The sequence below is a fragment of the Drosophila takahashii genome, chromosome 3L, assembly GCF_030179915.1.
Source record: "Drosophila takahashii strain IR98-3 E-12201 chromosome 3L, DtakHiC1v2, whole genome shotgun sequence".
In the NCBI taxonomy this organism is placed as follows: domain Eukaryota; kingdom Metazoa; phylum Arthropoda; class Insecta; order Diptera; family Drosophilidae; genus Drosophila; species Drosophila takahashii.
Genome location: NC_091680.1, coordinates 3,395,987 through 3,408,655, shown reverse-complemented (window position 1 = coordinate 3,408,655; position 12,669 = coordinate 3,395,987). Strand labels below are relative to the sequence as shown.

The 12,669-nt window shown below is 40.3% G+C and overlaps 2 protein-coding genes across 14 annotated transcripts in view; both read right to left on the bottom strand.

The window, feature by feature from the left end:
- Positions 1-287: 287 nt before the first annotated feature.
- Svil (Supervillin) overlaps positions 288-12,669 on the bottom strand; it is a 133,141-nt gene continuing 120,759 nt past the window's right edge. For 8 of the 9 annotated variants that reach the window (XM_070214774.1, XM_070214772.1, XM_070214775.1 and 5 more), the window contains 6 exons: positions 4,948-5,089; positions 4,374-4,878; positions 3,668-3,825; positions 1,587-3,605; positions 1,156-1,403; positions 288-1,094 (listed from right to left, as the gene is read on the bottom strand). In XM_070214774.1, the coding sequence (XP_070070875.1) occupies positions 855-1,094; positions 1,156-1,403; positions 1,587-3,605; positions 3,668-3,825; positions 4,374-4,878; positions 4,948-5,089 (3,312 nt within the window). In that variant the 3' untranslated portion in view covers positions 288-854. Of the gene's footprint in view, positions 1,095-1,155; positions 1,404-1,586; positions 3,606-3,667; positions 3,826-4,373; positions 4,879-4,947; positions 5,090-5,374; positions 5,625-12,669 lie in introns of those variants that run through there. The other variant, XM_017156103.3, reaches the window with a different exon arrangement.
- On the bottom strand, positions 8,196-12,427 carry LOC108067192 (uncharacterized). Of its 5 annotated transcripts, none has more exons than XM_070215112.1 (2): positions 12,291-12,427; positions 8,196-9,779 (listed from the first exon to the last, which is right to left on the bottom strand). In XM_070215112.1, the coding sequence occupies exon 2, from the start codon at positions 9,628-9,630 to the stop codon at positions 8,671-8,673; it is 960 nt and encodes a 319-aa protein (XP_070071213.1). In that variant the 5' UTR covers positions 9,631-9,779; positions 12,291-12,427; the 3' UTR covers positions 8,196-8,670. The 5 variants fall into 5 exon arrangements, with proteins under 5 accessions (XP_070071213.1, XP_017011601.2, XP_070071214.1 ...); XM_017156112.3 differs by having other exon boundaries at positions 12,395-12,413; XM_070215113.1 differs by lacking the exon at positions 12,291-12,427 and adding an exon at positions 12,276-12,290.

Below are 12,669 nucleotides of genomic sequence, written 5' to 3'. Positions count from 1 at the left end.
TCAAACCTGGAACTTTTCAAATTTGTCAATTTTTTGCAAAACATCATGATGGTTACATCATCAAAAAAACGAAGTTTGATCAAAATATTGTTTTTACAAAACCAGCTAGAAAGTGCTAAGGATCGGTAATTACGGTCATATGCTGTCTAAAACAGTATGACATTCGGTTGTGGATTGGATTTTCGACAAGTTATAAGGTAACAACTCTGGGAAAAAGAGTGTTTTCGAAAAACAGCCCAAACCAACAGACAGCCCCAAAAAAGTAACACCCGAACACAAGGTTAAAATACAATAAAATGTTATTTAATAAAAATTAAATATACGCAATAGTTTTTAACAAAATAAAAACACAAATACATAGTTATAAAATTAGGAAAATAAAGCTAACATTAAAATGATATCGAATTGAAAACAATGATAGAACGAGAGAGCTCGTTGGTTTCTTTTTCTTTTTTTTTTTTGGTGTTTGCAGAGATTAAACAAATGCAATTTCGTTAAATCGATAAAATAGTAAATAAAATAATGGTAAAACAACTCAACTTAATATTATGTACAGGTAAAATCGAAGAACTTCGAACTCCGAACGGCTATCGAATGAAGCGAGTTGAAATTTATTGCCTGGCATCGTGCACTTGTGTATAATAGTCGTTACATATTTAAAGGCTATGTAATATATATATGTGTAAAATAGAGAGTACATAGGGATATGCGCACGTGTGTGTATATGCTATACTATATAGGCCTATAGAATACGAAAGTTCCGCTGCAAAAGCATCGCCGCCTACGAAAAAGTGCTTAGAAAAGTGATTTGTGATTGTGTGTTCAAGTCTATAAGTTTGCATTGTGCCTCTCTCCTAGAACAGCCCGCGCTCCTTCTTCAGCTTGGTCTGTTTCCAGATGGGCAGCTGCTCGAATTCCGCCCGGCTGCAGCCCAGTGCCGCCTGGAAGTCCTCTGCATTCAGATAGACCTCCAGCCGGGTGGGCTCCACTCCCTCGGGCAAAGGACGCGCTTTCAGGACCTCCAGCGGGTATTCGGTCTGGGTCATTTGTGCCAGCATTGTGCCGATGGTTATGGAAGCATCAGTTCGTCCATCCTGTAAAAAAGATAACAAATTATATAAATATTTTTTAATGGTTTATAGCTTTTCAACCCACCTCTTCGTTGATTTCCCTCACATCCGGACGCTCTGTCCAGTGGGGAAAGAGTGCCTTGAAGGCCAGTGGCTCCAGGCCTGCCCACACCACCTGGCCCCGGATGCCATGGAAGGGCTCCTTGTCGTTCTCGCCGTGCTTGGCACGCCAATAGTCGACGGCTGTCTCGAGGGCAGCGCGTCTCTCTGAGATCCAGCGATTTACTCCAGCCCGGTTGTCGTTGGTGGGACTGCTTCGCTCATCGGTGTTTACTAAAAATAAAATAGAAATATTAATTTTAAAAATTTGGCATAATTTTAAACATAGTATTAACTAATTAATTGTTTCTGAATTTCGGTTTTTGTTTTTAGATTTCTAAGTCAAGCCGTTTTTTCAGGTTGTTAAACTTTCCTTTTTAAAAGGGCGCTCTTTTATATTATGATGTTTATACTTACTTTTCACATCTTCTAGGGGCCACCAGCCCATCCAGAGCCACAGCTCATCGCCGTCGTCCAGCAGAAAGATGGTTGGCTGCCTGGCATTGTACAGCTGAGCCTGACTGAAGGGATAGGGAGAATGGAGATCCTGACAGCGCAGGGGATCGCTCAGTTCCAGGGCCTTGAAGACACCCTGGGTGCTGGAGAAGTTGAAGATCCTTATTTGGTAATCAAAAGCCTTGGTGGACTTAAGCAAGCTGCCATAGTCATCCCTGGACTCCTTCAAACCCAAGGCTTTCTTGCACTGCTCCTCCTCGGAACCCTCCTCCGCCTCGCTTAAGCTGGCTGATTCGCTGCTGAAGAGATCCTTGGGCACCAGCTTGATCAGATCCTGAGCAGCCTCCAAGGCCACCTTGCGTGTGTGAGGAGCACTCTTGGCTCCATGCCAAACAATTACCTCCCCCTGACTGCCATGAATCAAAAGCATGGAACTGCGGGATCTCAACTGACTGGACTGGCAGTCGACTTCCTTGAGAAGCGTCTCCTCGTTGACATTGCCCTGCAGCTGGTAGAGTCTCCACTGGCTGCGCCTCTCCAGACACTGCTCCTTGCGTCCGCGATGCTGCCACATTTGCCGGAAGAGCCTGACAAAGGCAGTGCACTCGTCGCCCTGGGAAACCCTCATCTGGGCGCCCTTCTCCTTGTCCAATTCCACGGTTAAAAGAGCAGCGGCTCCTTTTTCGTTAGCACTCGAATCCTGACCCTGCCAGGTGAAGTAGACACACCTGTCCCGACCCACAGTGCTCCTATTGGACACCTTACCACTTAGCTCCCGAACAGTGACAGAAATCTGGTAGATCCAACGAACTATGTAGCTCTCAGCGGAGTAAAAGTGACCATAGTCCTCCTGGTTATTGGCTGCATCGAAATTAAATTCGTGGATCTGCCACTTGTCCGTGGACTTGGTGATCACATCAAAGTGCCGCATGGTGTCCGTATCATAGTAGAAATTGCCACGACCTAGGTTGGCCTGTTCCAGCACAAGATTAGGTTCCTGGTAGGGTTCTCCCTTGTGCAAAGCGACTCCATTCAAGGCCCGTACCACATGCACTCCATTTGAGAGGTAATCCTTCTCCAGATCCTCGCGTTCCAGCTCCGGCCAGTCGCTGAACTTTTCCTTAAAAAGCACCGTCTCCATATTCTGGGTAATCTTGCCAAGAACACACCACTCGGGACGTTGAGTTGATCTTTTGGCATACTTGGCATTCTCACGACGACCCACGATGGCCACGTAGTTTAGGGGATTCAGATAGCAATCGGCATAGTCCGCCGAATCCTCGGCACCAAAATGCTCCTGGGCCAATCTCATGGCAGCCCTCTTGGCATCCGAGGGGGCATTCTTGCCATTCCACACATACATCTCGGCGCCAAAGTCAAAGACCAAAACCTTGCGGGTGTCCAGCATGTCCACCTTGGGTATGCAGCCCCAGAACTTCTCCATGGGGACGAGAGCCTCATCCTGGTACTCGTAGATCTTGTTGGTCTCAATTAGACTGCTCTCGAAGACATCATCCTCGTCGGCATGCCCACATTCGGCCATCTCAGACTGGTCATCCTCTTTCTTCCCTAATAACTGCCAAAATTGCCGCCACTGTCGCTCCTTCAAGTACTTGCCATCGGTGAGGATCACCTCCTGGCTGGCTGTGCATCCCAAATCCTTGTTCTCTACTATAGCGGCGCAGATCTTCTTACTCCTGGAGATCTCAATTACATTGGCAAAGGAACCCACATAGCGGAATAGCTGGGATCCTGCCACCAGGATGAAGCAATCTCCGCGATTCAGCGAGGTGTACACAGGTTCCACCAGCCGCGTTTGCACATGGGTGCGACCCTTGACATGGAGCAGCATTACCGGCTTGTGCGGCAGCCACATCTGCTGCAGGGGAATCGAGGAGGAGCGCAGGGCCACCGACTTGAAGTCCTCAATGGAGGCTAAGCCAGCGATGGCCTCCGCAGCCAGGTTGGCATTGTGGCCATCTATTGGAGGGAAATATAAACTTTAGTATTTAATTTAATTGGGGTTACCTAGGTCAACTTACATGACTCCAGCTTGAGGCGTCGCAGTTCCCTCTCCGCTATGCCCGACCTCATTTCCGTGTACTCCGAGGTAATGTCCTCACGAGCAGCCAAACTCTTGAGAGGATTGCGTGCGGCCCGTCGTCCCTTGGGACCCTGCACGTGGCGCTTGCTCACCAAACTGTTCGAAAAGGGAAATTTTTGTTTAGAATTTGGAATTCATTATGCCTGTTTACTTATGCTAGGTCTAATTTTTACGAAACTTTTTTGACTCTTATAAAAATAATGCAATATTTTAGAAATTCGGCTAATAAAATGAAATCTTTCAAAAGCTAATCTTTGGGGAAAAAAATATTTATTAAAATCAACCAAATTTTTAACATTTTTTAGGGACCTTTTCTTGTTTGCCTGATAAATGTAATGTAGGTTTTAGGCTATGAAAATTTATGGGATTTCCGAACTTAAAGCCTGCTTTAAATTTAAAACATAAAATATACAACAAATTACCAAAATTCAATCACTTTTCTTTAAAAAATGTGGTACTTTTAAAAAATACTTTTCAACATTCAAGAAATAGTTTTCTAGAATAATTGTTAAAAATTTGTTTCTATATAATTTAAAAATATTACCCTTAAATTAACATTAGGGCCAACTTCTTGAGTTAAGATTTAATTTTATTGTAAGTAAAAATCGTGTTATGTATTTTGAATATTTAGTGATTAAACTCACCGTTCTGTAGGCTTGATATCATCGAAAGCGCTGATCTCCAGCTCCACGTTCTCCTCCTTTTTAGGTTTCGAAGCAAAGAAGTTCTCGAAGGTCTCCTTGTCGTCCAGGCGGGGCACTTGAATCCTGGCGCCCACATTGGTGGGAGCAGCGGCACTCTTGTTGTTGGCCAGTTCCTTGTTCTGCTTGGCATTCTGGGGCGAAGTCCTCTCGCCATCCGATTCCGAACTGCTGCTGTTGGAGCGACTCAAGTTGGGGGGCACCACCTCCTCCTCGGGATTCACACTCAAACTGCGAAGGGCTGTGGTTTTATTGTTTGTACTCGAGGTCACCATCATGGAGGGGCTCTTGGCCAGTCCCAACTGCGGTTGATTGGCGCTGCGCACCTCCAGCATGGGACATTTTTTGGCTGCATCATTGGCAGAACGCTCGAACTGGAGTTCCACGGGGGATTGGGCCTTCTTTTGCAGTCGGCCAGCGACTGTGAACTTCTTGGCATCGGTTTGTTCTGGGGATTTAGGATTTTATTTCTTGATTTTCTCATTTTTTTTTTATATATATTATATTAAATTACTACCTATCCTCTGCTTCCAGTTCTCCGAATTACACTTGAGTTTGCTCAAACGATCGGAGACTTTGCCGCCCTCCAAACTTGTGGGTATCAAAGGCGATGGGGGCAGTGGTTTATCCGACAGCGAGTGGGCCAGAGATAGTGATTCCTGAAAAACACACACAAAAAGGTAGACGAGATTCGTGATTACGTTCACTTTCCAAAAAATACTCAAGACCACCCACGCTCTAAGCCCCAAATATGAATATGCGTTTATAAAGAAATTAACAACATTTTAATAGCCTCGAATATATGGTCAACAATCTGACGGCCTTATCGCCTGGGTTGTTCCCAATTTTAAATGAGCCATGAGTCACACAAAACGCTTCTGTTTGTCAACAGTTTTTTGTAGTTTGAGGTAAGGGAAATATGGGAAAGGAAAAAAAGCTTTTACCAGTTTTACTTTTTCCATGCCGGCGATTTAATAGCTTGTTTGTTTCTATATTTGTTTATTATTAAACGAATAGCGCGATTTTCCAGCTGCTGCTGCGTCGCACTTCCCACTGGCACACCTCGAAATCTGAAGGCCTTTCAGAGCCAAGTACGCTCCATTAGTGACCCGCGATGGATGAGCAAATGAACGGGCTGATGTATCGGGAACTCAAGTTCGCTTTTGCTGCCGGCCAGCACAATGCCAATCTGGCGACTGCCAATCGCCGCCTGGCTAATTGCGCACCTTCGGCGAAGCTCTAGAGCTCTAGAGTCTAGAGCTCTACGCTCGCCAGCTGGAGAACCGGAGAGCTCGCAAGGGAGACAGTGCGAGTCATGCGATTAGATAAGGCTGCACTGCGAAATGCCAGGCTAACAAAACAATAGAACGAGCTAGGGGTTCTATTTGGTTCTTGCCAAGGCAGAAATAGTATTGGTTTGTACATTTTCTTGAAATTTAAGCCTACTTGGAGCTAATCGTAGTGATCTTGGGGCCTTTTGAGTGGTAATTAAATGTTTTCTTTTTAATTAAGATTTTCAAAAGTAAAAAATTGTATAAAAATAAAAGGTGCAAATAAAACAAAAATGTTATTTATTTTAAAGAACTTCAAACTCTTAAAAAAAAATCTGTTTTAATATATCTATAATAGTTTACTTTGAAATATTAAAGAATGAATTTAAGAAAAGAAGATTATGTTATAAGATAATATTAATAAATGCGAATCCTTTTGGGAACTCAATAGAAACAGGCTTACAAAAAATTAGGTTTGGTTTTTTTACATAGTTAAAAAAAATATATAATTCATTTGGTAATGCAAAAATAATGCACTTTGAATATTTACATTCCTTTTCTTTGCGTTTATCTCAATACTACCCCTTATAAACGCAATGGTCTTAAGTCAATAATCTTGTTATGCTGTTTTTAAACGTATTTCTTTCTCTGGGTGTTTTGTTCTCTCAGTTTCTCGGAAAGATAAGAAGCGAAGAGTCGCTACCGATATGGGTATCATCGTTCATTCGACTTCCCTGCACTCGCGTCGATTTGTTTACTTTCCTGTAGTTATTTTGTAGTTTATAAACTGTCAGTGCAAAGCGAAAACTTAATTCATGTGTTTACATGGGCATAAGTTATGGCGTGACTGGAATATCGATAAAGAGTTATAACAAACAAACGAATCTTATCTTGAACAGAAACTGTGTTTGTGGGGTGAAGTTCATAATCTTGTTATCTTGTTAAATTTATGTTTGATATGCTTATGCAATGTTTAGGAATTTCTGTTTATGTTTGCTGACCCACTTGGATCTTAATTAGTCACTTATTTTGTGGCTAAATCTTTATTACCCTTAATTATGATAATTTAAGGCCTGCGATCGAAGAGACAAATATAGTAGCCAAGGTCCTCAAGAGACCCTCTTAACTCTTTCCCTCACAACGGCGGCGTATTTCTCTTGAATTTCAGCGTGTGTCATCCACATAAAGCCACCTATCAATGAATTCGAACCTCTCCGAATGAATCATCCAAATCCACATCATCTCACATATATAAATTGATAAAACACACATAAAAACTGGGTAAAAGCTGGCGGGCTAATGAACAAGGAAAACAAACAAAGCGCGACAACAATTTGATTAACCGATGATGTGATGGAAATTGAAAGGTAGAATTCTTCCGCTAGAGAACCAAAAAATATAAAATGCTATAAACACATCAACCAATAGGTATGACGCCACAACAATGTCAACCAATAAATGCCAATTTACAATATTTTTATTGGCTTTTATTTGCCTTTTTGCGTTGCTTTATTGACATTTGATTTTTGCATGCGCTGAAAAATATATTTGAAACTACAGAAAATGTTAAAAATTAGCATATGAACATATTCGTTTTTCTTTTTTGGTTTAAATATTTGGCAACCGGTAAAACTAAACCAAACCAAACCGAACCGAAAGCCAATTAGGCCAAGTTAAGGTTGCCAATTTTGATTTTTATTGTTAGGTTTCAAGATCAAGTGCGGAATGCGTGGGCATCTGGCTAATTTTGCGGCTTAATTGTGGATAAATAAACTGGAAATTTTCCCCGGAACTATGGCTACTTTATCTATAGTTCCATGGGTGCGGCAGCATTAACTCGAGAGGCGCACAGAATGGGATTGATAAGGTCGCCAGCTGTGGATTTATTATTCTTTCTTATTACTTATTATTATTGCAGTCGCTATTTGTTGCAATGTCCAAGGTTCAATGGTCCAGGGTTCACAGATCTTATACTCCCCACAGATACCTTTCACTGCACCAAAAGAAAAATAGTAAAAGAAACGAAACTATTCTTACATAAATTCCACACTATTAAATGTCTAATTTGCATTATTAAGTATGTCTAGTATACTATTATATTTATATATATTTAATATATCTAGTTTATTTATATATATTTAGTAAATTTAGTATTTTTAGAGTTTTTTTTCGGGTGTAAAGGGTATCTTCTATAATTTTTAAGCTCTTCGACATTATAAATCCGCTTCAGTGCCTTCAATCAATCAAAAGCCACAGCTACACAGAAATTACCTCACATCACAATCATTTTGTGGTCGAAAACTTTTCCCATCTCTCTCCCCAATTTATAATTAATGATCATCGCTCAAACGTTTTGATTTGCGTCAATTTATTTGACAAATTGAATGTTTCGCTTGGATGGTTGAAGACTTGCCAAACAAACGGCGAAATAAATTAGCTAGCAGCTGAAAAGCAGGTAAAAGTGCAAATAATAAATATACTAAACACGATGATCTAAAATTTTTCAAATGCTTCTAGCAGCTGTGTTTTCTCTTTATTATTATTATGTTGCATTTGATACAATATTTATTTATAACATACATATATTACATTTAACGATAAGTAATACTAGCATACAAATTCATATTTATTTATAAGTTAATACATACAATCAGCATATTAGTTTAGCAGTACTGTTTTCTCTATTAATGAGATGCTTCGCAATTTGGGATTTGGGATTTTCGAGATATTACAAAAAACATTTTATACAATTAGGTTTACTAAGTACAGGGTTTGATTGCGATTTGAGTGGAAGAGTTTCTACTTTGATTTGCTTAAGTTTTCATTAGATTAAACAAATAAAATAAAGGAGTGGGAGTTCTATAGGAAACTTGATTCTTGGCAAGGTCTCCCGAGGCTTTGTCCCTGGTGATTCCATCTGACCCTTTGGGATGGCACTATAAAATGGCTCTCCAGTCCCTTCGGGATGCTCATCTGGTGTCGTTGATGTAGGTGGTCTCCTCCACACAGGAGGCCTGCTCTTCGTTGAGGAGATCGGTGATGGAGTAGGCTGACAAGGGACGTGAGAACCTCCTTTCCGAGAGTATATCATCAATGCTGGTCACTGGGGAGAGGCACTGACAATCGGGACAATCTGACTCTGGCTCCTCGGCACTCCTCGCTATTACTTGGAATATATCCTCCATGCTGGTTTGCAGACAGAGAGAGGGTGGTTTCCTCAGGAGAACTGGTGATCTCGAGTGCTCTGGTTCCGGGGAACTGGACAAAGGAGAAGCTGTTGAAGGAGTGGCTGAGGTTCCCCGAGTTCTCCTAGGCACCGGCACCGCCATGGGTTCCCAATCGTTGTTATTAGATGATTTCTTTGCAGGCTCCTCTTCCAGTTCCTGCCACAGATGCATCGTCTGCTCAATGTGCTGCAGTTGAGCGGAGAGCTGGCTGGCAATGCTCGTTTTCCTCGAGGCACATGGTGTGGAATCCCTGGATTCATCGCTGGCTCCGAACATCCTGATCTCGGGCAGGGTTACGGGAGCCACCCTGTTGACCTGGACCTTCCGAGTGTTGCCCGTCTCAAACATCCTGGCTATCTTGGTCACATTACTTCTCTTTACAGGCGCTGGACTTGGAGGAGGTAGCTCTGATTTGGTTGGAGCCACCTGACGCTTGGGATAAACCCGGGTCACCGGTTTCCTGGCCTTCTGTTTCACCTTTCCCTCCTGAGCCAACACATGACAGCAGAGCTCTGGACCGTAGCAGCGATGGTAGTTGTTCCTATTCGCCTCGTAATCCGCATCCGCGAAGCGCTTCATCCGGATGAGGGACTTTGGCAGCAGGGTGACTATCACGTAGGTGATTAGCAAGTAGGGCAGATATTCCCCATACTCCAGGGCCAATTCCCAGGCGGTTTCCAGGTAATCCGTGTAGTCCGTCATGCTCGTCGATTTGTTTATCACAAAATTGCAATTTGATTTTCGTTCGCGCGGGTATTTATTAACTTTTACCTCGCTTTTCCGCTGATATCGTTTATTTCTTTTTTTGCAATGTCGATAAGGGCAAAGTTTTATTATGACATCACATCACTCTACAAAGGGGATTGGTTAAATATAGTGGAATTCTTTATTTATTTATTTGTTTTCACGGCTGGCATTCACTCGGCTGCAGAACGGAACACATTGCAAAATATTAACTTGGAGGTTTTATTTATTTAGCAATGTCTTCCGTGACTGGTTTATTTCCTTTGTTCGGGTTTTTAATTTACGTTTATTGCAAAACGGTTAAATAAATGTGAAAATGATTTTTTTATTTATTATAGTTTATATATTTTATAGAAGGAACGTTGTCATTTCTTTAAAAATTAACAGCTTGTTAAGTTTTGTCTTATTTATTTATTGATTTTATAATATGGCTTTTAAAAATATTGAAAAAAACTTTATTTATATTTTGCAATGTTGGTTACCAATTTAGATTTATTTATATTAGTAAAAATATTCTTTTTAAAATAAAAGTTTTTTAAAAAATGTTGAAAATATTTATTTAATTTATCTAATATTTTATAAAAATTAATAATCGAGTATTAAACATTGCAAAATCAAATCCAAAGTTTCTCATTTATTTATATTTATTTTTGAAGGATTAAAATCCCCACACACCCACACACCTTTCTTCAAGTGGTGTCCACTGCGTTTTGCACTTTGCGCTGCAGTTTGCATTAATATTTATATTTGTAAATATATATGATTAGTGCGTATTTTTATCTCGCCACGACATTCGATATCCCGAGTTTTATTTATTTATTTAGTTTGCAATTTGTTTTTATTTTTTACGAGCGTTTTCGGATTGGATTCTTTTATTTCTTTTGACGCTTTTTGTATTCCGTTGCGCCTCGCGGTCGTTCTTTTCTCTTTGGCTCCTCGTTTTAAACTTGAGCGTAAAATGCCGCTGCGAAATCCAACGATACCATCCAAACGGCTCCCCAAAAACTGAACGAAAGCTGCGCGCGTCGCTCTCTCTCTCTTATTGGAATTGTGGAGCCCTCTCTCTTTCGTTAAGTTTATTGGCCTCTCGCTCGCTCTTTTGGTAAAGAGACCTGCTGCACTTGCGCAGAATTCTGTTTGGCAATCTGATGATGCTGTTATGCTCTCGTTGTTGTTGTTGTTACTGCTTTTATTGTTGTTGTTGTTCTGGTTGGGTCTCCTTGGGTCAAGCACTTTGTTATGTCTGATAAGAACGCGCGGGTGCGAGGGAGAAAGCCGATGGGCAACTTTCATTTCAAAGAAGTTCTTTCAGTTCCTTTGCAAAAAAAGAAACCTTAACCCTTGGCTATCCTTTAACTCTTTTAAAATTTTTTATATTTCCAGAATTTAAAAAAACGTTTTTAAAAGCATACCTAATCTCTTTTTTAATTTAAGAACTTTTAGAGACCATTAAATATTTTACAGTTCAATTTTTGTTATATTTTACAGTTCCTCTTATAAACAAAGAAACAAAGAAAAAAAGAAAAGTTCCTCTTAATAGTTTAAATTTATTTTCTTTATATGCAATTGTTATAATCATATTATTAAGAACAACAAAGCTTCGTATTGCATTTTAACAATTGTAATAAAATTATTTCTCATTATTGATTCATTGCTCTCTAATTAGATTTTTCAATGGGAACGTACATATTTAAATTTGCATTCTACAGACAATTAATATTTACTATAATATATTATTTATGATAATATATTAATAACTATTACTTTATTACTTGTTCTTCTGGCGATCTTGCGCTTTTATTCGTTTCAAATTATTTATCTCTTGCAAAAGTGGGGTAAATATTTGCAGGGGTTTCCACAGTGGAAAACTGTGGCCCCAGTATCATCTTGAGTATTATTTGCCTGGTTTATCAGAGAAGCGACATAAGGCAAACAGCTCACGTAGGTAAATAAACCAAATATAGAACAGCACGATCAACAGAAACAACAACAATAACAACAACTGGGGTGCCTCTTTGTGATTTATGGGATTTAATTGCTAATTGTTGATTTTGCGCCCCTTAGAAATTTGTGTCATCTTTCTGTAAATTTTTCCCATCTATTATAGAAATATAGGCATGTGCAGCGCATATAGATGTAAAAACAGATGCGCCTTTTAGATTTCAGAACACATTTTGTACTGAGCAAAGTGAAATGCTTATTTGTGAACGGTTTGCGTGGGTTTTTGGTTCTTTTTCCGAATCTTTTCTACACGATTTGTAATGGCCAACGGGATTGCGGTCACTTCGAAGATTTCATTTCAAAGATTTTATATTTTGACAGTCGCACTTTGAGAAAGTTTTCATTTGCAGGTGGGTGGAGGTGGGTATTTCTTTTTATTATTTATATTTTTCTGTGTTATTTATGCACACACAAGTGGAATAGCCAGCCTTGAAACACTTTGGTATTTATATTTCTCGTTTTTCATAATTTCATATTTCACTTTTTCTTTTTTGCGGCCAGCAAAGCGAATGGCTGGTAAAAAATAAATAATAAATAAAAACACTGCCATTCGCTTCCTGCTGCATTCGACAGTTTATGCAACTCAAACTCAGGAAACTGACTTCGCTTCGCATTACTTTTTATGCAACTCGCAACGGGCCCCTGGTTTTATTTTTAGTTTGCCGCTTATCAATTTTAATGTCAATTGAAACCGGCAGCCGAGAGTAATAATAATGCATACTAATAAACAATAGCAACAAAGTCAGGCGAATCAAAGTCAAAATGCCGCAATTCAAAGTGCGAACCGCTCGCTTGAAAGTCGCGATTCATACTGGATCGTAAATTTCAAACTGACAAAGTCGGGTAGTTTGGATCGTATCGCATCGCATCGGATTCTTCCAAAAGCCGGGCCTTTCGAAACGAAGGAAACGAAACGAAGCTCCGATGACGAAGACAGAGCTGAAGACGTCAGCTAAGGAGGCTTTTTAAATTAAACTAAGCGTAATAAACAAGATC